This window comes from Canis aureus, chromosome 21 (genome assembly GCF_053574225.1).
Source record: "Canis aureus isolate CA01 chromosome 21, VMU_Caureus_v.1.0, whole genome shotgun sequence".
Taxonomy (NCBI): Eukaryota; Metazoa; Chordata; class Mammalia; order Carnivora; family Canidae; genus Canis; species Canis aureus.
In genome coordinates this window covers 8,082,223-8,110,080 of record NC_135631.1, presented here as the reverse complement: position 1 = coordinate 8,110,080, position 27,858 = coordinate 8,082,223, and the positions used below count along the sequence as shown (strand labels likewise).

Genomic DNA, 27,858 nt, shown 5'->3' with positions numbered 1-27,858 from the left:
AGGTGGGGAGCACGGGCCTGGACGTGATGGGGTGGGAGGGCGCTTCACCCTGGGGCCCTCCTCCCAAGCCCACAACCCCAAGCCCATCTGACCGTGAGGGGGAAGCCGTGGTTAAGAGGTCGTCCACAGAATTCCTGACGGGCACTCAGAACCATCAAGGTCCTCAAAACCAAAGAAAGTCGAGAACTGCCACTGCCAAGAGGAGTCTAAGGAGATGTGACTGATGGTAATGTGGGGTCCCGGATGGGGTCCCGGATGGGGTCCTCTACAGAAAAGACACGCTGGGTAACAATTAAAGAGATCTGAATAAATGTGGGCTTCCGTTAATAAAGTAACACATTGATACTGGGTTGTTGGTTGTGACAGACGTCACACTAGTGTAAGGTGTACACGCAGGGGAAACCGCGTGTGGGGTCCGTGGAGCCCCTCCCTGCTGCCTTCCCGACAAGTTCTGTGTGCATCTGAAGCTGTTCTAAAATAAGAAGCCTTGTTTAAAAACAAAGTACAGCAATTGCGGTGGATTCCAATATATCAAAAACGGTTTTCAAACATCCCTGAATTCATAATGACGCTTCTTAAAAGAACGGCCGCTTTGGAAGGAACCAATTCATTAATCTGAAAGCTGGTTTTTAAAAAAGCAAGCATGTGTCTCGCCCTTCTTACACAGACGGTACCTGGGGGCAGTCAAACTGTCGAGAAAGGCAAGTTTCTCTTTTAAAATCATTCCAGCTAATACCTGGAGAAGGAACAGCAGAAGAGTACCACCGTTCCATGGCCCCCAGAGGCATCATTCCAGGCAGCGGGCATCACGGGCTGCTACAAACGGGCGACGGATCTGGCTGGCCACTCCTGACCCGAAGCCCCCACTAAATATTAACATCACACAAAACACGCTCGGGTGCACGGCACCACCCGAGATGTCCACCCACCCTGACCAAACCTGGACGTGGTCCAGCATCCAGCCTCCGGCCGACGGCCACAGAGGACACAGGAGTGTGATGGGCAGGACAGAGGGCACGACGTCTTCGTTCCTCTAGCATATGAGTCCCAAGGGACCAAGAGAGGCCTGGGAAGCCCGTGGATTAGATGAGACAAGTGACATGCCGGCCAGATGCATGTCATGACTCCCCTAAGCCGCTGCTCACGCAGGTGCAGGCATGAGATGACCTCAACCACGAGAGGGCATTTATGTGATGATCCGAGCAATCTGAGTTGCCTTTTGGGGTGACCGTGGTATTGGGGCTGTGTTCTTAACCAGGGCTGGGTCTTTAAATAAAAAGCATGCTCAGGTGAGGGGATAGGAAGCTGGCATTCGCTGCACAAGAATCTGCGGAAGGCGGGGGCGTGTGGGCGAGGGAGGCACCGCACATCACGAGCTCATCCTTGCTGGCGCTGGAGGACGAGACGGCGGCGGTCAGTGGTCCAGTGTAACTGCTTTTGCGAATCTGAGGGACGTTTTTCCATGATAGAAATGGGAGAGGGCACCTGGGTGGCTCAGTCGGCGAAGCGTCCGCCTGCAGCTCAGGTCATGATCCTGGGGTCCTGGGATCAAGCCCCACATCAGGCTCCCTGTTCGGTGGGGAGTCAGCTTCTCCCTCTCCCTCTGCTTCTACCCCTGCTTGTGCTCACTCTCGCTCGCTCGCTCTCAAATAAAATTTTTTTAAAAAGAAATGGGAGAAACTTTGTGTTGGCAGCTTTAATTTACAGAAAAGAATAGAGTGAAAAGCCGAGAGCCCCCGTTACCCCACCCACCCACCCACCCACCCATTTCCTCTACCTGTGACACCTTGTACTGGTGTGATGCACCGGGGGCAATTAATGAACCAGTATGGATACGTTATTATTAAGTAAAGTCCGCAGCTGACCTTTGGGTTCACTCTGCTTTGTACAATCTGGGTTTGGACAAATGACGTATGTCCAGCACCACTGTATGACAGCACTGCCAGAATGACAAGTTCACTGCCCTCAAATTCCTCCATGCCCCACCTGTTCATCCCTCCCTCCCGCATCCTCTGGCAGCCCCTGATCCAGACTGTCTCCACGGTTTTGACTTTTCCAGCATTTCCTGTAGTTGGCATCACCCAGTATGGAGCCTTTTCAGATTGGCTTCTTTCACTCTGCAAGATGCATGTAAGGCTCCTTTGTGTCTTTTTGTGGCTTGGGAGCCTCTTTCTTTTATCCCAAATCATATTTTTTGGGCTGGATGTCCCACATCTTGTTAACCCATCTACCCGCTGAAGGACACCTTGGTTGTGTTCAGGTTTTGGCAATTGGGGATAAAGCCTCTATAAACATATGTGTGCAGGTTTTTGTAGGGATGTATGTTTTTAGCTTATTTGGGGTAAATATGAAGATGTGCGATGGCTGGACTGTGTGGGTAAGACCACGTTTCATTTGGTAAGAAATGGCCCGTCCGTCTTCCAGAGTGACCACACCATCTTGCATTCCCGGCAACACTGAGCGAGAGTTCTCGGTGCTCCACATCCTCGCCAGCATTTGGCATCAGGGTTCCAGATTTGGGCCACTCTGATAGATGTGCACTGGTATGTCATCATTTTAATTGGCGATTCCCTAATGACATATGATGTGGAGCATCTTTTTATGTGCTTATTTCCCACCTACGTGTCTTCTTTGGGGAGGTGTCCAGATGCTTTGCCTATTCTTTAATTGGATTGCCTATTTCCTTATTGTTGACTTTTAAGAGTTCTTTCGTGTTTGGCTGCCAGTCCTTTATCTGATAGGTGTGCTGCAAAGAACATCTCCCACTCTGTGGCTGGTCTTAGTGTCTTGCAGAGCTGAGGCTTTCATTTTACTGAAGTCTTACTTACAATGTTTTCTTCAATGGGTAGTCCTTGCCAGGCTCAAGTCACGCAGATACCCTCACATTATCGCCTGGGAGGTTCATAGTTTTGCGTCTCACACTTAGGTCAGTGACCATTTGGGGTTAAGTTTTTGCAGAAGGGTGTAAGGTCCAGGTCTAGATTTTTTTTTTTTTTTCAGGCAGGTGTCCCATTGTTCCAGCGGCCTTTGTTGAAAAGTCTGTCTCTTGTCCACTGAATGGCTTTTGCTCATCTGTCAAAGATCGAATGACTGTACGTCTGTGGATCTGTTCCTGGGCTTTGTCTTCTGTTCTGCTGATCGACTTGCCTGTTCCTGCACCAGTACCTGATTATCATAGTTTTATAACTAAGTATTAACGTCGGGTGGTGCCAGTCCTCTTCTCCTTCAATATTGAGTTGGCTTTTCTGGGTCTTTTGCCTCCATAGAAACTTTAGGGTTAGCTGGTCAGTATCCACAAAATAACTGGCTGGGACACAAATCCGCTCCTTAGGGGCCGCTCTTAAATATGCATTGCCTGACAGGGAGTATCGTGCACTGATGAAGGAATTACTACAGAAAGTGAGACCGCAGGGCAAGACCGGCAGCTCCAGTGGCACCTGTGGTGATGTAAAGGGCCTCGCAGTGTCTCCTGTCATGATGAATGTGTTCTGGGGCCTTGTCGGTTTCTTGGTGTCTTGGTTCATCACTAAGAGTCCCACCCGGGGAGTTATCACCACGCTGGTGACCTGTTTCATTTGCTGATCTCTCTTTGTTTTGTTTTTTTTTAAGATTTACTTTATTATTTATTGAAAGAGAGAGGGAGGGAGGGAGGGAGGGAGGGAGGGAGGGAGGGAGGGAGGGAGGGGCAGAAGGAGAGAGAATCTCAAGCAGATTCCACACTGAGCACAGGGCCCAACACAGGATTTGATCCCACCACCCTGAGATCATGACTTGAGCTGAAATCAAGAGTCAGATACTTAACCAGCTGAGCCACTTAGGCTCCCCACCCCCACTTTTTTTTAAAGATTTCATTTTATTATTTATTTGAGAGAAGGGGGGCTGCTTCGGCTCCTTCGGCTGATTGCAGTACTGGCCCAACTCCACCCCTTTGGACCTTCTGGTATCACCATCCCTAAGGAGGAAGTCCCACTCCCCAGCACTTGCTCATTGGGGCCACAAAGAATTCTTCAAGTTGCAAAGTCACCTCCAAACCCAGAACACCTTCTTTGACTCACCTCTTCTGGCCATCAGCTGCCTTAAACATCCACACCACTTTTTGGATATCTTATTCTACAACATAGTATTTCTTCCTGTCACCTTTTTTATATTTTGATGAATTATGCGCCTGCTTAACCCAAAGTGTGCTGACTCTGTAAAATGTTTGTGTGCTCTTCTGATACAACATTGTAAGAAGGTGCTATTCTTCCAAGAAACACATTGCTTTCCCCCTTGAGACCTGGGGGTTTATAGATGACTCCAGCCTGCCCACAACACAGGAATTGGCAAAGTATCTAAAAACAGTCAGGAGTCTGTGAGACTCCAGAGGCACTGTCAGTAGAAGGGCATGTTTGCAGGGAATATCTGTCCCAATGGAATTACACCAAAGTGTATTTTCAGGAAAACTTTCTTATTTCTGCCATCTTTTGGAATAAAGTATTTTCCTGCCTCCTAAGAAAAAAAAATAGAATTAATATGAAAGACAGAGCCCCAAATAAACATGCCATGGAAGAGATGGGGACACAGATCACACAGGGAGGTGTATGAAAAGTATTATGAGTGAACTCATTGAGATAAGAGGAGGTATTGCATCTTTGAAGTTAGAACAAAAAATATTTTAAAATCACATTCACAAAACAAAATCAGAGCTTTTGAATTTAAAAGTACTCTAGGAGATATGAAAGTTCTGACAGGTGGATGACAAGATAAAACTGACAGGAATCTTCCAGAAAGAGAAGATGTGGGAAATTAAAGAGGAAAGATAGTCAAATTGGAGGATGTGTCCAGAAGGCATCAGGTTGCCTCAAAGAGAAAAGGAAAGCAAGGAAAAAAATGGCCAGGACTTAGTCGGAGGAAGTATTCCAGAACTGAAGGGCTTGAGTGTCCCAGTGGAAGAGACCCCCACACACACACAAAGGACTCAGCATGGGAGGGGGGCACACATGGTACCCGTCAGTACACCTCAGACAGCCTGGAGTGGAGCAGAGAGGCGATCTTTCAGGGCTCCCCAGCCTGGGGGTGGGGGTGGCAGGGAGCAGACACAGGTTACACGGACATGATTGGTCTCAGAACCCTCCAGAACAAACCTGGAAACTAAAGCAAGTGAAGCATACCCTTCAGACTCCTGAAGGAAAACTATTTCCGGACTAGAACTGTGTGGCCCAGCACCTCATCTGGCTTGGTGAATGTTCCAAACACGCCCGACAGGAATGTGCATTCTGTAGTTACTATTCCATAAATATCAGTTCAAGATGTTTGTTCAGATCATCTACGTCTCTACTGATTTTCTTGTTCAGCTGTTCTATCAGTTTGACAAAGGGGTATTTGGTGTTTCTGTTGTATTTGCAGGGATGCTCTGATACAACATTGTAAGAAGGTGCTATTCTTCCAAGAAACACATTGCTTTCCCCCTTGAGTTTCTTTTATTCTGTCAAATTTTGCTTCAGTATATTGAGGGCCTGTGAACAGGTGCATAAATGTTTGACTGTTATGTCCCCGTTATGAATTCCCTCCTGTAGCACTTATAGAATTACAAAGCATCCCTCTTTGTTTCTGATAATACTCTGCCTGGAGTCTATCTTTTTAATAACAGTTTTATTGAGATATAATTCATATGCATAAAATTCAGCCCTTTAAGGCACCCAATCCAGTGGATTTCAGTGTATTTACAGAACTTTAAAACCATGAGGAGTTTATTTTAGAACAATTGTCACAGAAAGAGATCTCACGCCCATTGACAGTCATGTCCCATCTCCCATCCCCTTCTCTTTGCTGCTATAACTAATCCCACCATGAAATTTTGTGTGCAGGTACTTGTGTGAACCTGACTTCAGTTCTCTTGGGAATGCGCCTGGGAGTGGAGTTTCTGGATCATCTCATATCTCTCTGTTGAACTTTTTGAGGAATTTCCAAACTGTTGTTCAAAGTGGTTGGTCTCTCTTTTCTGATATTAATATAGCCATTCCACCCATGGGAAATCTTGTGTTAATTTGCTTTCAACTGCTCTATGTCTTTGTGCACACACAGCATATTAGGTCTTTCTCTATAATCAGATATTTTTGTAATATCTGCCTTTTTCCTGGAGTTTTATCCCATTAACATTTAATGTACTTATTGGTGCCATTCAGTGTAGGTCCACCAGTTTATTTGTTTCTATCTGTTCTCTTTTCCTCTGCTCTCCCTTTTCTGCTTTTCTTGTATTATTTGACTACTTTTGTTTATTTACTTATTTGAGAGTGCGAGAGGGCAGGGGGCGGGCAGAGGGAGAGGAAGAAGCAGACTCCCTGCTGAGCAGGGAGCACAGTGCAGGACCTGATCCCAGGACCCTGAGATTATGCTCTGAGCCAAAGGGAGACTTTCCACCGACTGAACCACCCAGATACCACCCCTATTTGACTACTTTTGGAACTCCATTTTAATATACTGGCTTTTTGCTGTACTTTACATTCTTTTTACTAGTGGACTCTGGGATTATAGTATATATCCTTGACTTTTCAGTGCACTTAGAATTCATACTGCACAATTCACATGAAAATATAATAACCTTACAACCATATAGGTATGTCTGCCTTGCCCCTGCTTTCGTGTACACTACAGTGTCACAGGCATCACATCTACTGACATTGTAAAGCCCACAAGAAAATATTATTTTTCCTCAGTCACACCTATTTTTTAAATAAGAGGGAAAATAATCTTTAATATTTTACCATTTCTGATATCCTCATGCCTCTAAGACCTAGTATGATTCCCCTCTAGCTTGAAGAACTGCCTTTAACGGCAGGTCTGCTGTCAACAAATTCTCATGGTTTTCATTTATCTATAAATATTTTTATTTTACCTTCATTCTTTTTTTTTCTTTTCATTTTATCTTCATTCTTTAAAGATATGTTCACTGGATATAGAATTCTAGATTGGCAGTTATTTTACTTCCACAGTTTAAAAATGATCCACATTCTTGCCTCCACAGTTTCTGATGTGAAGTCCACAGTCATTGACATTGTTGTTCTTTTATAAGGAATATGTTATGCTTCTCTGGCTGCTTTAGATTCTCTCATTTTACCTTTGGCTTTCAACCAATTGGCTATAATGTTCCTGGGCATGATTCTCTTTATATTTATCCTGTTTGGGACTTACAGAGTTTCTTAAATCTGTAGATTTATGTCCTTCAATTGATTGGGGAAGTTTTCAGTCATCATTTTTTAAAAATATTTTTTCTGACAATATTTTCTCTTTGTTCCTGGATTCCAATTTTCTCCCCTTCTTGCACTCAAAATATTAGACCTCTTGACACTGTCCCACAGTCCTTAAGATTCTGTTCACCTTTGAAAATCCTTTCCCTCTTTTCTTCACATTAGATAAATCCTACAGATGTTTCTTCAGGTTCACTTTGTCCTGCCATACCCATCTCTCTATTAAGCCCACCCAGTGCCATTTTTTTTAACTTACAATGTTGTATCTTTCAGCTTTAACATTCTCACTTTTTACAGTTTTTATTTCTTTAATGATATATTCTGCATTTTATGCAATATGTTTTCCCATACCAAGATGAGTATTATTATAATAGCTGCTTTAAAGTCCTTGTCTTAGTCATGTCTGGGTTCCTCAAGTAAGTTTTCATTGTATCCTGAATTTTGTGAAGGTTATGTTGTGACAATCGATTCTGTTACATTCCTTGGATGAGTGTTGATATTTGCGCTCTAGCTGGTAATTCTCTTGTTAGTCTCAAACTGCAAAGTGTCTAGCCTACAGTATCAGCAGCTCAAATTCAGGTTCAGGCACTTTGGCCTCATCTGCAAGCTGCATTGGTCAGGCCTATGCAGGCACAGTTCATACATTCATCAGAGATCTGAGGAAAGTTTACACACAGAACATGGAGCTGCCATTCTCTTGCTCTCTCTTTTCTGGGATTCTGTCCTCATTTTGGCAGCTGTGGACACTCCAAGTTCTGTCCTCTGATCTCCTAAGCCAGAAAGGCTGCAGTTTTACATTAGAGTTTCTGATGACCTGCATCACGCTGTCCATGACCCAAAAATCTGCCTACCTTGGTTCACACTGCAGAGCTTTTAAGGAGTTGTTCTTATTTGAGTTTGGGGGTAGGGGGATTATTTTGTCCAGACTTTGTGTTACCTGTAGAGGAGATGATCTTAGGAACTTTCTTTACCTTACCCACCAACCTTGAATTTTCTACCCAGTCAGAATACCAGTTAAGTGTTCAGATAAAACCATTTTGTTGGAGGTGCCTAGGTGGCTCAGTCAGTTAAGCATCTGACTCTTGGTTTCAGCTCAGGTCATGATCTCAGGGTCATGAGATTGAGCCTCACATTGGGCTCCATCCTGGACATGGAGTCTGCTTAAGATTCTCTCTCTCTCTCACACTCCCCCCCCCCCACTGGCTCACTCTCTCTCTCTCTTTCCCTCTCAAATAAATATTTTTTAAAAAGTCATTTTCTGATAAACAATGTTTCAAAAACAAACAAACAAACTTCTCCCAAACTCCTTTTCTCGGGAAGCTATTAGAAAAGGTCCTTTACCAAAAATTAGGCTTTATGCCAAAGAACAACCAATATGTACAAGAGGTCTGGGATTCAGGTGACCCAACACAAGAACAAATTGAAAGGAATCCTGGGAACACAGGCATAGAGAACACTGAGCCCACAATTCGCAGAGAAGAGCAGAAGTCTTCGGGAGCAATTTCTTCAACAAGATAAACTTAGCAAAATACTCAGCATATTTGAAGATTTTGAAAAGAGATTTACATAATTAGGAAGCATTTGGATTAGAATTACTGTTAAGTACATAGAAAATTAAACCAACAAACAAACAATAGAAAATTATTTCACCGCAGGGAAAACATAATGTATGGGAAAAGACAAAGTAATCATAATATACTCTATGGCTTAGCTATGAGTAGATATTATGCAGTCGTGATGTTAAATCCTGAGTGTCGATCTAGTTGGAATTATGATAGAACTCTAACCTGAGGGTGGAAGTCCTGGGAGGGGGCTGCGGGGTATGAGAGAAAAGACCTGAATACTAGTGATTCTCAACTGAGGGCGACTCTGACCTCCCATGGACATGTGGCCATGTCTGGAAACACTTTCAGCTGTCACATTTGGGGAGAAGGGGATGTTGCTAGCAGCTAGAGTATAGAATCCAGGGATGCTGTTCGACACTGTCTCCTGTACACACGCAACAGAGAATTCGTTGGTCGTCCATGATTGCAACTGTGCCACCATTCAGAAACCCTGAGCTGAGCCATCATTTGCCATAGTGGTGTGTCAGCAGACAACATCTAAACAAACATCAAGTAGCAACTACGTAAGCATGTTTAGAGACACAGGGATAGTGAGAAGTGGGCCCTGGGTGGGGCGTCCTCTGAGTTTTGTAACAAGCCTTGTAGAGCTCTGTCTCTTTAAACTGCATATGCGTGTGAGTCTTATATTTTGAGTGACAATTTGAGTGAAAGAAGAGAAGTATCAAAGTGCAGAGGAAGGCCTGTCTTCCTGTTCTTCACAGAGGTTCTCTGCACTGTGGTGGGTGCCAGACTCGGGTTCCTGCCCTCCATCAGGATGCAGCCACGGTGTACTCCCTCCTCAGGTGGCTCCATGTCCGTACACGAGAACAATGAATGGAGAGGTGTGCTGCTCTTCCCTCCGGTTAACTGGATGCATGACTTGTAATCCATTTCTTTCTTAGAGGCTGTAATCCCAGGAGCCTCCGGATTTGGGTTAATCTTCTACACGTGTGGCAGGTGACTGTGGCACACACCTCCTCCTGGTGACAGTGTGCCAGGATCGCAGGCCCGGGTGTTTTTGAGGGACACTGGAGCTGTGGAAGCTCAACACACCAACCAGAGCATCTGAGGAAACAGCAAGCATTTCACACGCTCAGTCTCTGAGGCTCTGTCACCATAGACATAGTTCAGAGCATCTGTTTTAGGGCCAGTAGCTGGTTCCAAAGTCCTATTGTGGGTTACAGTGAATTTTGAGTTTGTTTAAAGGCTGGGAAATCCTAAAGCAAGGCTCTGCACTTGCTCTTCTGGGTGCCTGGTGCTGGGCAAGAGAATGTAGCTGAGTGTCCCGTCCTGCCTTTGTCCTGGTCTGTGGCTTCCAAGTTGAATGGTGCTGCCTTGCACCTTTGCCTGCTCTTCTCACAGGAGGGTATTTGTAGGCATCACAGCACATGCCATGTGGCACCCCTGTGCCCTCGCTGTCAGAGTGCTCACCTGCACACTGGTGGCTGATCCACAAAAGCCAGAGCCACCCAGCCCACGGCTCTGACCTTGGTGTGTGTCTCACTCTGAGGAGAGGACTCCATCCAGAGCAGGATGAGAATTTGAGATGGGGCTGGTGAAGGGGAGCATGCACAGGGAAAGGAGAGCATGAGGGTCCCACAGTCAGAGCAGACTTGAGAAGCTGGTCCTTCTGTCCAGGAGCAGCCATCACACTTGTCCTCACTGGGGAGCAGAGGCAGCTGGGAGTGCAGTTCCCACCTTTGGGTGCCTAGCCCGAGGAGGAACCCCTGGGACTTGCCAGCTGGGACTGCCAGAGGTGAAGCTGCCCCCCTGCAGGTGGAAGGAGGCCAGGCCCGGGGCACCGCCACCACCCATCCTCCTACAGAGGGGCTCCCTCGGCCCGTGCCTGGGCCCGAGCTTCCCTGGCCCCTCCTGCCTGGGCCTGTTGTCTCAGGTGGCACTCAGCACACCTGGAGTTACATTTGTGCACTGACTTGTGTGTGGTCAAACCACCCCCCCCCCCCCCGCTGCCGCCCATGAGAACATGAGCTCCAGAGGGCACAGATGGACCGCCCAGCAGGAGCACTCCTGATGTCCTGGCTTTTAGTGGGTGCTCTGAGCAAAAGTGGTGGATGAGTGCATGAATGAGTGAATTCTTTTTTTAAAAAAGATGTATTTATTTGAGAGGCGGGGGAGAGCAGGGGAAAGGGCAGGGATAGAGGGAGAAGTGAACTCCCCGCTGAGCAGAGAGCCCAATGTGGGGCTCGATCCCAGGACCCTCAGACTGTGACCTGAACCAAAACCAAAAGTCAGACCCTTAACCGGCTGAGCCACCAGGCGCCCCATGGAAGAGTGAATCTTTGAGCAAGAGTTACTTCTCTGGTGCACGAACGGGATGTCATTTCCCGGGGCAGCTGCGACATCTCCCACCATGGGTCCCACACGGAGTACCCCGCCGGCACTCCGAGGCTCTCCTGGGAGAGTGTGCCTGTAGTCAGTGTGGGGACCTGGTTGCTCGGCCATGGGAACTGAGAAGTCACCAAGCCTGTCAGCTTCTCTGTTCAAGGCCACCTTGCACAGAAAGGTTTCTAGGGAATCCAGAGCAGGACAAAGTACAGCAAATAGGGATGTGGGCTGTGGGGTGGGCAGAGCTTGGGTGCTTCTCACTTGTTCTTTACAACCTGGGGCTTTTCAACAGGGCACAGGGGTGGTTATGGACTCCACCATCTGTGGGTTCACTCCCTCTGCCGCCCCTCAGTGCGGGGCGCTCACCCCTGGAGCGGTGGGGATGGTAGGTGCCAGAGCCCCCCCCAGCGAGGTCCCATTCAGTGGGCTGGAGGCATGGAGCCCCAGCACCCAAGATCCCCCCACTTCCTGGGCTCTCACACACCCAGTCCATCCTGTCTTCGTTCCCTGACCCAGCAGTGGTGGTGGGGGTGGTCAGAGCAGGTCGGCCGTGAGCTGAGCCCCAGGAGATGCAGTCCTGCCCCTGCCTGCGTGCCAGTGCCACGGGGACAGACGGAAGTCAGGGACAGGCCGCGGCCAGGAGCCACCAGGAGGCTGCCAGGAGCTCAGCCAACACCAGAGTGGCCGTGGTGAGGGGACCTTGCCTAGGGTACCTGGATGAGCAGGCCGGTGGACCTGTGGCCCTTAGCACCTTGTCAGCCAAGTTTGATGCCTTTTCCAGCCTCCCAGCAGGAGAGGAAAAACCAGGGATCGCCTAGAGGAAATGGGCTGCTTCCGTGTGATGTGTGTTCCCAGAATATGTGAGAAGCAATTAGTCTTTCCTCTTAAGTGTGAAAATGGAAGGTGTTAGGGCTACACCCCGGGACCCTGGAAGTCTCCTGTCTGGCTTTTCCCACGTGGCTGGTGGCCAGGGACTTGGCCCCAGGCCTGCCGCAGTGAGCACCTGGGCGCCGGGATGAGCTGGGAGTCCGACCTGGCCGCCCCGGCTGCGAGCAAGGGGCCTGCAGACCCCCCATCCGCCCGTCCGTTCGTCTGTCGGAGGCTGGGCTCTCGCTGCCCCGGGAGGGTGCTGATCCCTCCCACCCACGTGGGCCCCCTCACCACAGCCCGTCTTCCCGCAGGTCAACAATGAGAACGTCGTGAAAGTTGGCCATCGGCAGGTGGTGAACATGATCCGCCAGGGAGGGAACCACCTGGTCCTCAAGGTGGTCACCGTGACCAGGAATCTCGACCCGGACGACACCGCCAGGAAGAAAGGTGCCCACCCCGCCCCACCCATGCCCTCCAGTCTCCCGCCCACATCTCCTCCACTGGGGTGGGGGGTGGTCCCCCAATAGGAGGAAAATAAACCACAAAAGGAGGTTGGGAGAGGATGCGGGCCTGGCTGCCAGGCAGCCCCGAGGTCCACGTGAGAGGACCTTGCTCTGATGTGGGTGGCAGCCAGGGGTCCCCTTAGTCACCGGCCCACACAGCTCAGATACAGCTGGACCAGACTCCCCTCCGCAGATTTCTGCTCAGGGAGGGCAGGGCTCCCGAGTGCCAGGTGTGCTTCGGGGCTCAGCACAGAGGACAGGGTGGTCCAACCCATCACGGCCCCAGTGGAGGTGGGTGACCACTGCTGCTCCTCCCCCTTGGGGGACGCCCACCTGTCCACCTTCCCTGTGGGCTCAGGGCCACCTGCTCCCAGCTTGTTCTGGAAGCACAGGGCGGGGGGGGGGGGGGGTGACATATTGGCCACGTTCCCACACCTGTCTTTCCCGTCTGCTCCTCAAGCTCCCCCGCCTCCGAAGCGCGCTCCGACCACGGCCCTCACGCTGCGCTCCAAGTCCATGACCTCAGAGCTGGAGGAGCTCGGTAAGAGTCGCCCGTCTGGCCCGCCCAGCCCCGCGCTGTCGCCAGCACCTGTGATGCAGTGGGACCCGCCTCGGTGCAGCCTCAGGCCATGCATGGCCTTTGCTCGCTTGCTTGGCCCAGTCCCTGCCCCCGAACCCCAGGAATGGTGCCGGGAACCCTGCGTGCGGGCGGCACCCACGTTGGCATCTCCGTGGGAATCCTGCTGGCTTCGGGGGTGGTTACTAGTTTTGCCTTTTCCTCTTTTCGGCTCATCTAACATTGTTTTGTTTTGAATTTTTGGGCCTCTCACTAGTGGATAAAGGTAAGTTGCCCCACAGTGTCCCCTAAACAGCTCCCCTGCTGTCTAGGGCCCCCCAAAGTCCGCCTCACTGGTGCTCTGTGCACGCCTCAGACCAGAAAACTCTGTCCCTGGGGTTTGGTGTAGATAGGGGCGGGGCTGGCAGGCCCAGCAGGCTGCACACTAAGGACTCCTGGTGTCTTCTAGAAGGTCTGCAAGGAACCAAAGGGCTCTAGCCCTTGCTCCCACCCCCCACCCCTCACCCCCCACCCCCCAGATAGACAGGGAAGAGCTTGCAGAACAACAGGGGCCCTGGGTCCAGCAGCACTGGGGACTGTTGGGGAGGGAGGACCCCAGAGCTGTGCGGGCCACCCGGATGCTGGTTCAACATCATGCTGGGGCGTCACCCTGCAGCCTAGGGACACATTTGGAAGGAAGCTGGCTCTGACCACACAGAAGTGGGGAGCAGGCTGACATGCTCACTCTGCGGAGAACATGGAGAGGGGTTCACTAGGTGATGGAGAGTGAAGGATGTCACCCAGCTGGCCCAGCGGGGGAACGTCTGAGCACCCCTCACTCATGTTTAACTGGACGTCACTCCCACTTGATCCCAGCCTTCACTGTGAGAGCATCTGGACCCTCTCCCCAGAAAGCACAGAGCAGCCCTTCTTCCTTGCAGCTCCTCTGGGGAGGGAGGGTCTCCTCTGCAACTGCAGAGGGTCTCCACTGCTGCAACCAGAGGGTCCTTCTCCAGGACCTAGCCACCTCCCAGCTAGCAACCCTCACCACTCACTGTGTTCTAGCACCCAGGCCTAGCCTTCTAGAAGTCGGCACCCCTGCTGCAGCACTGCCCACCCCCCACCCAGAACCTGTAGCTCCCACAAGCCCCTCTTCTGGCCCCCTCTCTGACCGCATCTTGTCCCTCCACGCAAGGCTGGCCAGGAAAGCCTGACCATCCCCGCACACCTGGCCTGGCACCAGGTGGGGATGACGACAGAATGGACAGCATGTGCCACCCTGACTTAGCTGTGGCCCATCTCTCCCGCGTGTGGGGTCTCGGGGCTCCTCCTGGAGTTGGCTTCCATTCTCACCACGTTGGCACAGTGCTGGGGGGGCAGGGGCTCAGCAGGAAGGACGCTCCGGGACAGTGCCTCATCCATAGCCAGGAAGCAGGTTTACCAGCTGGACGTGTGGGTCATTGGGTTCCTGGGAAAGCCAGGTTCCTGGGAAACCCCCAAGAGCTGCAGGGAGGGTTAGGCGTCCCGGCCCCCGAGCCAGGCCCTGGGGGAGCGCTGCCCTCATGGGACTCACGCTCCCCTTTCTGTTTGCAAGCCTCCATCCGGAAGAAGAAGGGTAAGGGGCGAGCCTGTGTCTGTTCCTAGCCCCCGCCCGCACACCCTCTGTGGCTGTCGGCGTGGCGTCCAGATGCCATGACCTTGCGTTGTCTCCTCCCTGTTCTGAGGCCTGCGGAGGGCCCCCTCCAGACCACGTCCTGTCAGTCTGTCCCGTCTGCTTTGGTTTTCCCATCGTGGTCCCCCCCAACCTGTTGTGCATCCCCCCAGAATTGTGTCCTCATTGTCATGACTGTTAAGGCCCAGGACCCTCGGGCTGTCACAGCCAGGCCTGCCCTACCAGGGGACGGCCTCTACCCATGTCCAGGCCACATGCAGCAGGTGGTCAGGGTGCAGGCCAGCAGAGCCCCTGGCACTGGATGGAGGGCTGGAGCTCTGACTGCTGGCCGCCTTTGCCATGGGGCCAGGGGCTGCTCCCCCCCACCCTGCCCGTGAGCTCCTGGAAGGCCCCTGGCTCTCCCAGAGGCCTGTACATGCCTGCTGCCTCTGAGCTGGCAGGGAGGATGGTCGCCATGCCGTGAACAAAGACACATGTCCCTCCTTCCCCAGCATCCACATTCCGGGGTGTTTCTCAGTTAGCTGCTGGAGACAGCTAACCCCAACAACTGAAAGAAGAAGCATAGTGACTTCAAAGCTGCTTTTGGGGGTGGGAGGAGCATGGAGTGGACCCCACCATGTGACCCCAGGCACTGAGGGGAAGGCGCAAAGCAGAATCCTGAATGCTGAAATCGGGCGGTAGGTCTTCGAATCTGGCAAGGCAGCAAGGACAGGATCACGGTCCTGGAGCACCAGGACAGAGTGCCTCCTTTCTCCCCATCCCCGGCCTCCACCCCCAACCCCGGGGGCTGCCCGGGAAACTCCCAGTGGCCTCTCCAGGGTCGGCCACCGAGTCAGCCATGTGGTGGGTACCCAGGACACCGCTTCCCGGGCCTGAACATGCCTTCGATCCCAAGCCAGCACCCAGGAGGTGCACTGCCTAACAGAGCGGGCCAAAGAAGTCCCGTGGGCTGCACCCCCAGGCCCCATCCACTCCGCCCTCCTCCCTTACTGGCACCTCCATCAGCCAGACACCCCAGCCTGTGGGAAAAGACAAGTCACAGTCCTATGGCTGGCATGGCCCAGAGCAGAATCTACACAGAGGACAGGCAAGAGACCCACCTTGCTCTGAACAGCCGAGAAGCCTGGATGCGATTTGAGACTGAAGGCCCCTCCCTCATATTTCCTGACGCCCAGCGAGAGCAGGAGGCAAGTGTGCGGCCAAGACCCCAAAGGGCCCAGCAGCCATGGCCCACCCAGCAGCCGTGGGGTGCAGTGCAGGGCTCCAGTGGCCCGTGCCAGCAGAGAGGCCCAGCCCCTCGCTGCAGTGAGGGAGGAGTCCAGCTTCATCACGCAGCAGGGAGCAGGGAAAGAGTCAGACACGCACAGAAGAGGCCACATAGGGAGGGGTGCAAGGGGCCAGGAATGAATGCTTGGCGCCCCTGAACCTGGAAGAGGTGAGAAGGATCCTCCCCGGGAGCCTCCAGGAGGAACCATCCTGCCAACACCTTGATTTGGGCATTCTGGCTTCCAGACTGATGGAGAATAAGCTTCTTTGTCCTGAACCTGCCATGGCGGTTTTAGGAAACTGTCACAGCAGTGAGAGGACCCCAGCCCCGGCCCCTCTGCGCTGACACCTGCTCTGGCTATAGGCAGTGGGTTTACAGCTCCTCATCTTCCAGTCTTTCTTTCTAGGACCTGCCCTAGTCCCTAGACAGCATGTTCATGGGCACAAGGGTGAATGGGTTCCTGGGAGAGCCACTGGCCCCAGGCACCTCGGGGGACAACGGGCCATCCGGCCACACCCACAGGCCTGTTCCTTGGAAGGTGGGAGACTTCTCAGGCCAGGAACAGCCCACTGGAGTCCAAGCGGACGTCCCCATGTGTCCACACCTCCTGGGGAGACTGAGCCAGAGGGACCCTTCTGGCCGCACCCGCTGCTCCCAGAGCCTGCCGCTGGTCTTAGCCTCGGGGGCTGGTGGTTGTGTTGTCATCTTGTGGGGAAACTCCTGTCCAGGCCTCACCCTGAGGTCTGGTTCGTAGGGCATGGGTTTCCGCAGCAGGAGGGCTCAGGGCACACTGGATGACTCATGTTGAAGCCTGCCTGTGGCCAAGGGTGTGCCCCTGGGTGGGGTGGTGGGGACTCCTGATGCTCCGTCCTCACTGCTCTGATTCCCATGGGTTACCTCGCCGAGCTGCCAAATCTGCCACCTTCCTGCCTAGAGTATCACCAGAAAGCTTGCACTTGAAGGACAGTGAGCATCACACCTGTCTGGGAGATGGCCAGTTTGCTTAGAAAATTAAAATACAGGGCTGCTTCTGGAGCCCCCTCATCAAGTCTCTACTAGCAGGTTTTTTATGAATTGCTAGTTTTCAGCTGTGTCTGCAGGACTGCTTTCAGCCACTGAGGACGTGGTTTTAGGACTGCAGAGGGCTGGACTCTTCACCCAGAGCCCCTTAATAGAGACCCAAGCCCCAGCTTTCGTACATGAAGCACTATAATCCTTAGAGCCTCGCAGCCATGGCTCATGTTCTGGCAAAGCAGCCCTCAGAGACCGGGGCTTCATGGTCCTGGGTGAGGCCGGCAGGCTCCCTCTGAGACAGCAGCCAGGAGGGGACCCAGGCCCCCAGGGAAGCGTCTCCATGCGAATCACACAAACCACGCTAAGTGGCTGTCACCGGAGCAGTGGTAACTCCCAACCTCACCCCCCACAACCCAAGAGCTCTGCTATTCTGGCTCAAACATTTGGGTGGAGGCAGGAGGGCCGAGGTGTAAGATGAAGACGAGGTTATCCCTCAAGGTGGCTATGGCTCCAGGCCACGTACCCTCTCGATGCAGGGTGAGTGTGGTGTGGACAGTGCCCTGGCTTCTCAACCAGCTGGACTAGGCAGACCGTTCTGATGGCAATCCTCAATCTCTGGCCCGACGTGGGGTGCTGAGGCTGGATGACCCCGACTGGGGCCCGGTTTTGCGTTCATGACCTTCAGCATCTCAGATCTGGACTGTTCCAGGTTCTCATCAGGGGGAGAAGGAAGGCATTTAGAATTTCCACCAGGAACTGCTGCTCCTAACACGGGACCTTCACCTCACCTGTGCACTCCCAGCATTCAAGGCGTATTTTTAGGGTGCCGGCCATCTTCTCAGGGGCTCCAATCCCAGTCTGCCATTGCTTATTACAGGCACGTGAAGACCCCAGGCGGTATCCGATGCCAGGCTGCAGACCCGGGGCATGCCAGGGGGAAGGGGGTTGAAACCAAAGCAACAGCTAGAAACAGGAGGCTCTCCAAGATGCTACAGGTTAGCTCTGCATCACAGGACAGTGTCCTGCCCTGGGGTCCCTGCCCCAAACCATGCCCGACGTGGTCGGCAGCACAGACAGTGCTCCACCTGCGGTGACTCCCACAGGACAGGTGCTGGGCTCCACTCACTACTCTCTGCATCCCGGAGCCACGGGGGGAAGCCTCACTGAGCTGCCACAGCTAGAGTGGGACCTGGAAAGAGCCAGAGCCCACAGAGGCTCCCAGCTCCGAGGACACTAGACTCTCTCCACACCTAAGCGGAAGCAAACCGACCACCACCGTGAGGGGCCGGGCTTCCAGGCATAGGCCACGAGGACCAGGGAGGCTAAGCAAGTGCCCCTGAAGCACCACCACGAGAGAACTCTAAGCCACATCAAGGGTGCGGCCTGGCTGGTAGGACAGGCTTGGGAGTATTGCACAGAAGCAAATTAGACTCCAGCCACGGAAGGAACCCCAGCCCAGAGGAAGCAGCTTTCTGGGCAGGGGGAAGAGCGGGTCTTCTCTTCACGAGAGAGATGGGAGAGCATGTGTGTCATGAGAGAGGGCCTCCCTGAGGCTCCTCTGCCTGAACCCCTTGACCTTAGCTCGCTGGCAGGTGAACTGGGACAGGGTCCAGGCCACGGCAGGCATCTTCCAGACAGTTTCAGGCTTTGCAGGCCACAGGCTCTCTGGCACATTCTCCTTCCCCTGCTTTCAACAGCCTCTGGGAAATGTGAACAGTCTGTGTAGATGGAGAATGGCAGGCAGGACTTGACCCCAGGGCTATGGTTGGCCGACCCCTGGCCCAGGACACAGCTCGGAGCAGGAGCCTTGTAAGCAGATACTTGCACATGTCAGAGTCCTACCTGGGTGCTCTGGGTGCTCTGGGGGGCTGGAGTGGCCCAGGTGGCTGCCTGCCAGGTCCTCCAGTCTCCCTGCCCACACACACCCTCCCTCCTGCGGGTCTTCTCCTTGGCACCTCTGGTCTGGGTGGCTCTGAGGGTGTCGGGTTCCTGGGGAGCTTTTCCAGGGGGCTAACTGTTCTTGGGAAGCCCCAGTACAAATGGCTGTCCCACCCAGTGGGAATGACTTGACATCCAGAGCTCCCATCTGCTCCAACCCTCACATGCTGACCTCACAGCTCAGGGCCTGGGCCAGATGGCCTTTGGGGAGCAAGGAGGGTGCTGTGCCTCACCAGCCTCACGCTGGCTTCGTGCTAACTTGGCCACAGTCTTTCTGGAAGGGGACTCAGGTGTGCCCCACCAAGGACCCTTGCTCTACAGGGTCTCGGGAATCCTCCAGACAAAGCCAAGGCATCAAGGCAATTCTGGGATGTGCTGAAGTTTTTGAGTTTTCCAACAAATTTAATGTTTCAGTTAAATTTTTTTTAAGTTTTTAATTTGTAAGAATCACTTATAACTAACCCTCGATTTCCTTTTCACAAAGAAATGAGACTGTAGAACTGTTGGGAAATTGCCCAGGCAGCATGGGTCTGGCCTCCGGAGCTGGCTCCCAGCTGGCTCCCCGGCTGGCTGCACCCACTGCCCCCAGCCCTGGGCCTTAGGGCCTTACACCCTGGCAACTGTATGTCATTACAAAGGAGCCTCTGAGCTCTTATAAAGAACAAACGTTGGTTTAGTTAACACAGTGGAGTAAGTCCCATCAGCACAAATCAAATGGCTCCAGGGAAGATCTGACTTTTGGAGAGTTTGGGGCTGCCAGGGCCCAGGCTGTGTCACCCAGGGCCTTGTTCCCTGTCTTGTCTACGTGCGCCTCCCCGGGGTGACAGGGTGGGAATAGACTGGCGTCCTTGTGAATGCATGTGGCAGAGACATGCATGCCTGCTCCATTCTGCAGTGCCGTGCACCCGCTTGCATGGTCGAGGCCGGAGCAGGCAAATAGCTGCACACGTGTGGAGGGCATCTTGCCAAAGGCAGGCCCCTGGTTGTGTTTCAGGGGCTTCAGCCACTGACACCTGTTCCCACCATCGTGTTCACATTGCAGATAAACCCGAGGAGATCGTCCCGGCCTCCAAGCCATCCCGTGCTGCTGATAACGTGGCCATGGAGTCCAGGGTGGCCACCATCAAGCAGCGGCCCACCAGCCGGTGCTTCCCGTCCGTCTCGGACATGAACGTGAGTCACTGGCCATGCCCTGTGGGGTGATGGGCGGGCCATGTGGACAGGGTGCTCCTCACCATCGCCCAAATTGGGCCACCCGTGTTCTGTCTCCTGGTGGCAGGTCTGAGTGCCCCCTGTCACGACTACATAGTACCTTCGTAGAATCCGGCTTAGACTACTAACACGCTTGGTTTCCCCTGGTTTTACCTTAGACGGTAACACCCATAAGCGTCGCCCACCGGACAGGATAGCTTGGTGTGCTGCACATTAGAACACAGAGCTGCTAGCAATGACCACGGGGACATTCTTACTCTGGACCCCCCATCATCTCCAGAACTCCAGGGGGGGGCTTCCACAAGCTCCGGACAACCTCCCCCTGCAGAGTTAGCCCTCCCCCAGGTCCCGCCTCCCCATCCTCACTGCCTGCCCAGTTTGCAGCCTCTGGCTGCACTTCAAGTACCCCTCACCCACAGCGGCCCCAAAGCTTTCCAGCCCAGCCTCTGGCCCCAGAAAGCCAGGCATATGCCCTGAGCCCAAGGGAGACTGTTCTGGTAGGAAGACTGTCTGGGGGCCTGAGTACAAGATGCATAGGAGCTTGCACATGTTTCCACCAGGCTCCAAGTCACCCTCCGAGGCACAGGGTGGGGGGCCCCTGGCAGCCCTGGCTTTACAGACAGGGAATCTGCTTCCCAAGTGAAGGAGGTAAGCTCTAGGCTCCTGGCGGGCCAGCACACCTGCTGCGGGCTCTGTGGCTGGGCAGCCTTGGCGCTGTGAGCAGTCCAGCGGCCGGCTCCCTGACACTGGCACCTGGCCTGCCCTGTCCCATGCTGTGGAGGGAGACAGAGGCTCCTGCCGGGTGCGCACTCCCTACAGCATCCGCCCCGACCCCTTCTCCCAGGCTTGTTGGCCAGACCATAGCTCCACCAAGCACACCGGCGCTCAGGGTGCAGTGTTCAGGGAGAACCTTTCCAGGGTCCCTGAGGCTGCTGCGTCCTGTCAGGCTCGGCTGCATACAGCTTGCTCCTGGGAGCATTATGGGAAGCCATGTTATGGGCCCACTGCCCAGGGCTGCTGTGTCACCCTCTGGGCCTGGTGGCCATGGTGGGGCTGGACGGGGCCTATCTTACTCCGGGCTCTCTGGTTTGCAGTCTGTGTACGAACGACAGGGGATCGCCGTGATGACGCCCACTGTTCCCGGGAGCCCAAAAGGCCCATTTTTGGGCCTCCCCCGAGGTACGATGCGAAGGCAGAAATCAATAGGTAAGAAGCACAGCCTACACGCACAGACGTTGCCCCTGGCTCTCAGAGAAGCCCTCAGAGCCCCTGGACAGAGATGCCCACTGGGCCCGCCCTACCGCCCCCCCCGCAAGACTCACCCCTGAATGCCCCCGCAGACTGAAACTCCTGCTGGAACAAAATGCAGCCTTGCAAGCCACATTATCTGCGCTACTACCCGCAGAGTGAGGGAACACGTGTCAGGATGGAGGCAGAGGGCAGGCCGGGGTGACCAGCAAGCCCCCTCCATTGCCCTGTGGGGATCAGAATGGCCAGTGGAGGGGGTCCCATGCTCCGTGCGATCCCCACGTTCCCTGCATCGCCCAGAATGAAACTGCCATGTTTCACAGGGTGAGCGCAGTGGACACACTTTCCAGGGGTGGTTGGGCCAGGTTCCGGAACTCTGACAGACTTAACGTACTGTGTGTCGTAGAAAGCCGCATACCTCCTTGTTAATGTCCCAGTGACACCCCCTGACACTTCCAGGCAAAGTGAATGTGGCCCTGCCAGACAGCTCCTCTGTGAGATAATCTAGCACTGTCCTTACCATGTAAATTCTCAGAGAGGCCGGGCCACTGCCGGACACTGGTGGATCAGGCCAGCCCGGGCCAGCCCTTGGGGACACCGTGGGGCGATGTCTCCTGCGCTGCTGTTTGGGGGCCTGACTCCTTTGTCACTAGTGCAAGGTGGCTCACACTGGCAATGACAGTAGTGAGCATGGTGGAGGTGGCGTCTGGCGCTCCTTAAACCCGCCCTTCCCAGGAGCGCAGGCCACCACAGAGTAGCATAGATGGCATCTTGTGCCCCAGCTCTGTACCTGGCTAATAACAATCGATTTCCTCCTGTCAGACAGCAGAATCTTTCTATCAGGTTAGTGAACCTTACAGTTTGCAATCTGTGATCTGAATGCAACCCCTATACTTACTTCATAAGGTGTATTCTTAAATTATTACTCCTTGGGAACATCACTGTCAGGCAACCCACCTAGCCAATGGTCTAGAAGGCCTTTTAGCAATTCGTCTGTTTGATGCCAAAATACCCTCCCACAGGAGTACCTTAAATTGGGAATACCCTTATCGAATGGAAATCTTCATTGGAATAAGTTATTGTAGTTTGTCCTAAAAGTTGTTTTGATTTGAAGTAATTCATTTCGTGACCTCTCTGAGCACCTGCATGCCCCCCGCGTGAGACCCTGGAACCTCCCATCCGTGGGTGTCTGTGTCTGTGTTCTGCCCCCGTCTCCTGGAGTGCATTCTGTTGATGTTTCAATATCTCGGACTATTGGAAAGAGAGTCTTTAAAGCCCACACAAAGGACCCAGGCCCAGTGAGGCCAGACGCCCACCAGCTAGCCCGGCCCAGAGGGTCTCAGGAGGACCCAGAGGGGCTCTGAGGCCAGTGGCCCAGGGTTTGCTCTGGATGCTTCAGGAGGGGTCTGGGCCCCCTCCCCTCAAGGACGTGTTGAGGAGCTGAAGGGCCTTCTTCACCTCACAGCCATCCTCCCAAGGGAGTGCCAATGCCTTCGAGTCCTCGGGTGGCCCAGAGAAGTCAGGCAACAAAACGGGCTCCTGTCACGAGGGCAAGGCCAGCTCTGACACCCCCCAGCAGTGGCACCACATCACATGGGTCTGGCCTCCGATGGGCAGCACAACAGTCTCGACCCACAGACTGCCCCGGAGCCTGGCCACACCAACAGGACAGCTGCATCCGGACCCAGCCATCCCCAGCGCGTGTTCACGCAAACCCACATGCTCGCACGCAGCTCGTGGCCCCGGGCACCCGCCCCGGCCTCGCACATCCTTCCCTCCCCCTGCTCTGGGCACTGCACACAGAACACCTCAACAGCACGCACTCAATGCCTCCCAGCACCCTTCTCTTTTTTCTTTTCTTTCCCTGTATCCTTTCTTTTCCTTGGGGGGCTCAGATGGGCCACGTAAGCTCTTGGCGTTGTGGCTTGTGCTCTGTTCTGTGAACAAGTGTGCACCCTGGTTCCTTGTGAGTGTGCAGATGTAGTGTGTTGCACAAACCTAGGAGTTTGGTGGGGCGTCACTGTCACAGTTTAAAACTTAGCCTGCCTTCTCCTTGCAGGAATAACGGAGGAAGAGCGGCAATTTCTGGCCCCTCCGATGCTGAAGTTCACCAGAAGCCTGTCCATGCCGGACACCTCCGAGGACATCCCTCCCCCACCGCAGTCCGTGCCCCCATCCCCACCGCCCCCGTCCCCCACCACCTACAACTGCCCCAAGTCCCCAACCCCGAGAGTCTACGGGACCATCAAGCCGGCGTTCAATCAGAACGCTGTTGCCAAGGTGCCGCCCGCGGCTCGCTCGGACACGGTGGCCACGGTGATGAGGGACAAGGGGCTGTACTACCGGCGGGAGCTGGACCGCTACTCCCTGGACTCCGAGGACCTCTACAACCGCAGCGCCGCCGCCCAGGCCAACTTCCGCAACAAGAGAGGCCAGATGCCCGAAAACCCCTACTCGGAGGTGGGGAGGATCGCGAGCAAAGCCGTGTACGTCCCCGCCAAGCCCGCCCGGCGGAAGGGCATGCTGGTGAAGCAGTCCAACGTGGAGGACAGCCCCGAGAAGACGTGCTCCATTCCCATCCCGACCATCATCGTGAAGGAGCCCTCCACCAGCAGCAGCGGGAAGAGCAGCCAGGGCAGCAGCACGGAGATCGACCCGCAGGCCCCCGAGCAGCCAGGCCAGTTGCGGCCCGATGACAGCCTGACCGTCAGCAGCCCCTTTGCCGCCGCCATCGCCGGGGCCGTCCGTGACCGGGAGAAGCGGCTGGAAGCCAGGAGGAACTCCCCGGCCTTCCTCTCCACAGACCTGGGAGACGAGGACGTGGGCCTGGGGCCGCCCGCCCCCCGGGTGCATTCCTCCAACTTCCCCGAGGAGGCCGGCTTCGGCGAGGAGGACAGCGCCGAGCCACTGTCGTTGCCCACGCCGGGGGCAGTGCCCAGGGAGCCCGAGAACCACTTTGTGGGTGGTGGTGAGGCCGCAGCTCAGGGGGAGGCCGGCAGGCCGCTGAATTCCACATCCAAAGCCAAGGGCCCCGAGAGCAGCCCCGCGGTGCCCCCCAAGAGCGGCAGCGCAGCCAGCCCTGAGAATTACGTCCACCCGCTCACGGGCAGGCTGCTGGACCCCAGCTCCCCGCTGGCCCTGGCGCTGTCCGCAAGGGACCGAGCCATGAAGGAGTCCCAGCAGGGCCCCAAGGGGGAGGCCCCCAAGGCCGACCTCCACAAACCTCTCTACATTGATACCAAAATGCGGCCCAGCGTGGAGGCAGGCTTCCCCCCGGTCACCAGGCAGAACACGCGGGGACCCCTGAGGCGGCAGGAGACAGAGAACAAGTATGAGACGGAGCTGGGCAAGGACCGCAAGGGCGAGGACAAGAAGCACATGCTCATCAACATCGTGGACACGTCCCAGCAGCGGTCGGCCGGCCTGCTGATGGTCCACACCGTGGACGCTGCCACGACCGACCACCTGCTGCAGGAAGAGGAAGAGAAAGCCGACATGGAGGCGAAGCCAGACCACTCGCTGTCCGAGGTGCCAGAAGGCGCTCCCGAAACCGAAGGTGCTTTACAGATCTCCGCCAGCCCCGAGCCCGCCGCCGCCGCGCCCGGCAGGACCATTGTGGCAGCGGGCTCCGTGGAAGAGGCGGTGATTTTGCCATTCCGCATCCCTCCTCCCCCTCTGGCATCCGTGGATCTGGATGAGGATTTTATTTTTACAGAGCCATTGCCTCCCCCCCTGGAATTCGCAAATAGTTTTGATATTCCCGACGACCGCATTGCTTCTGTCCCCGCTCTCACGGACCTGGTCAAGCAGAAGAAACACGACGCCTCCCAGTCCCCCTCGTTGAACCCCAGCCAACCAGCCAACTGTGCAGACAGTAAGAAGCCGGCTGGCCTTTCCAACTGCCTGCCTGCCTCCTTCCTGCCGCCCCCTGAGAACTTTGACGCAGTCACGGACTCTGGGATCGAGGAGGTGGACAGCCGGAGCAGCAGCGACCACCATCTCGAGACGACCAGCACCATCTCCACGGTGTCCAGCATGTCCACCCTGTCCTCTGAGGGCGGGGAGAACGTGGACACCTGCACAGTCTATGCAGATGGGCAAGCATTTACGGTGGACAAGCCCCCAGTACCTCCGAAGCCAAAAGTGAAGCCCATAATTCCCAAAAGCAATGCACTTTATCAGGACGCGCTCGTGGAGGAGGACGTGGATAGCTTCGTCATTCCTCCCCCGGCCCCCCCACCACCGCCAGGCAGTGCCCAGCCTGCCACCAAGGTGACACCACCAAGGACCTCCAAGCTGTGGGGGGACGTCTCAGAGGTCAGGAGCCCGATTCGCTCAGGCCCAAAGGCAAACGTTATCAGTGAATTGAACTCAATCCTGCAGCAAATGAACCGAGAGAAATCGGCAAAGCCGGGGGAAGGATTGGATTCACCCACAGGAACCAAGCCTGCCAGCCTCGCTCCAAGGTAAGTCCTACAGTTGGCTTAGACACAGACTGCCCCGTGCCGGCCTTCCTGTCTCGTCCAGTCACTGCCGACCAGGAAGGGCCCTCCGGGAGCAGCCAGAGCGGACGTCAAGAGGGGAATCCATAACGCCACTGTGCTGGCCGCATGTGTTACACACCGCTCACCCCACTCTCCTGGACTCCGGCACAGCAGAGTGCACACCGCAGCCATCCTGGCAGAATGTGGCACCCCCAAGTACAGACCTGTAATAAAACGCAGCCGCACAAGGCCATCCCCACCGTGGCTTCCAGACAGGGCTCTGGTCCCTGTCGTTCTATGTCTTCCACATCTTTGCCAGGACCCCCGTAAGATCAGAAGCCAGAACCGAGCTCCGCCAAGCTGGCTGCAGGGGAGTAGCCATGCCAAAGGAGAGCGGGCGGGGTGGCGTGCGTGCACGTGTGATTAAGTGTGAGTGGATGCTCCTCGCTTCCTCCCGTCACTGATAGGTTGGTTGGAGAGCTGGGGAGGTGCCGGGTTGTGGCTTCACTAGTGAGCACAGAGGGAAACACCCCACCAGCCCAGCCCACGAGGCAGGGACCACAGAAGAAGGCATCCATGCTTCCCCCAGGGTGGCCACGCATGGTTTCACACACAGTTCAAGGTGCTGCTTTGCGGTGCGGGGTTAGAATATGAGGGGTCACTTCTAAACGCAGCCATGAGGCTCTGCCAAGGCACGCCATGCTCTAGAGGGCCCCTGGCTCTCTGCCTAGAGCTTTGGGGTGATTCTCAACTAGAGCGGTTAGCTCCCCCGGGCCCTCACGGTGCTGGGCGTTCCCCGTGACATCCTCCGTTCACTGTTCCGGGCCACTGTTCCTTGGCTTCCCCCACCGACGTCCGCTCCCAGATCTCATCACTTTGACTAACAAGTCTTTCTTCGCGCTGCCTCCGGACAGGCATTTGACTCCAACGTCTCAGCCCGTTAACCAGTGAAACCCCTACAGTTGGGCCTGCAGAGGCGGGCTGAGAGCCACAATTTTCCCAGTTATCCTTCAGTGTGGACGTAAATAAATTGTTCGGATGGGTCCCATTACGCTCGGAGAAATACTGATTGGCCAGCCTTGGTAGAGAGAAGCAGGGTGACACCGTCTTTTAATAAAGAATCTACCACTAACTATGATGTTCAAATACTACCTCCAGTCGAAGAGAAACGCTGCGAAACATCCCCATCTCTGGTGGACATCCATACATACATAACTACAAATATCATCTCCTTGAAAATCTGAAAGAAAAATCTTAAAATTGGCCAGTTTCATCCTTTCCCTGTTATGTGGTAATACAGTCCTTTGTTGCTACATTACATGAAAGCACAAGAATTAGATGCTTTATCCCAGTGTTCACATCTTCCAGAATACTGGCACCTGAGTGCAGGGAAGCAGGTAGTGATTGTACCCATTCTCCAGGAGAAACCAGAAGTGCGACGCTGAGTGGCTGCCCCTTCCCCCTGCCCCCCTGCGCAGCAGGACGCGGAGCCAGAACTCAGGCTGAGGTCCTAGCCTGGCACTTCCCCTGGTCAGCAGAGTCTGAGCTCAGGAGAGTCTGAAGGAATGACTCCAGGGCTGCTCAGCACCTGGGCTCTGCTGCCCCGAGCCCTCCCACCCCGGTCCAGGGGCCTCTAGATTGTTCACCATTTCCACTCCCTTACCAACCAGGTGAGCTCCTGGGGGCATAGCGAAAGCATGTGTCAAGCTGCGCAGTGTCCCTCGGGCTTCCCCACCTGCATTGCCCTCCGTGGGAGGGGCCTCAGAGCAGACGTCACTTGGCAGAATCATGCTGGATTTCTCAAGAGCAGCTGCAGGACCACCTCCAAGCGATGCTCAGATGCCAAGAACAGCCACCTCCGGTCTGTTCTGTTATTTATAACCCAATTCACTTACAATGAGAACATCAGCCGACATCT

The 27,858-nt window shown here is 54.5% G+C and overlaps 1 protein-coding gene across 7 annotated transcripts in view; it reads left to right on the top strand.

Moving 5' to 3' along the window:
- SHANK2 (SH3 and multiple ankyrin repeat domains 2) overlaps window positions 1-27,858 on the top strand; it is a 509,914-nt gene that overhangs the window by 470,594 nt on the left and 11,462 nt on the right. For 3 of the 7 annotated variants that reach the window (XM_077862788.1, XM_077862789.1, XM_077862791.1), the window contains 6 exons: window positions 12,358-12,493; window positions 13,010-13,090; window positions 20,039-20,169; window positions 21,303-21,414; window positions 22,279-22,299; window positions 23,516-25,922. In XM_077862788.1, the coding sequence (XP_077718914.1) occupies window positions 12,358-12,493; window positions 13,010-13,090; window positions 20,039-20,169; window positions 21,303-21,414; window positions 22,279-22,299; window positions 23,516-25,922 (2,888 nt within the window). Of the gene's footprint in view, window positions 1-12,357; window positions 12,494-13,009; window positions 13,091-13,382; window positions 13,392-14,699; window positions 14,721-20,038; window positions 20,170-21,302; window positions 21,415-22,278; window positions 22,300-23,515; window positions 25,923-27,858 lie in introns of all 7 variants that reach the window. The other 4 variants (XM_077862792.1, XM_077862794.1, XM_077862795.1 and 1 more) reach the window with 3 other exon arrangements.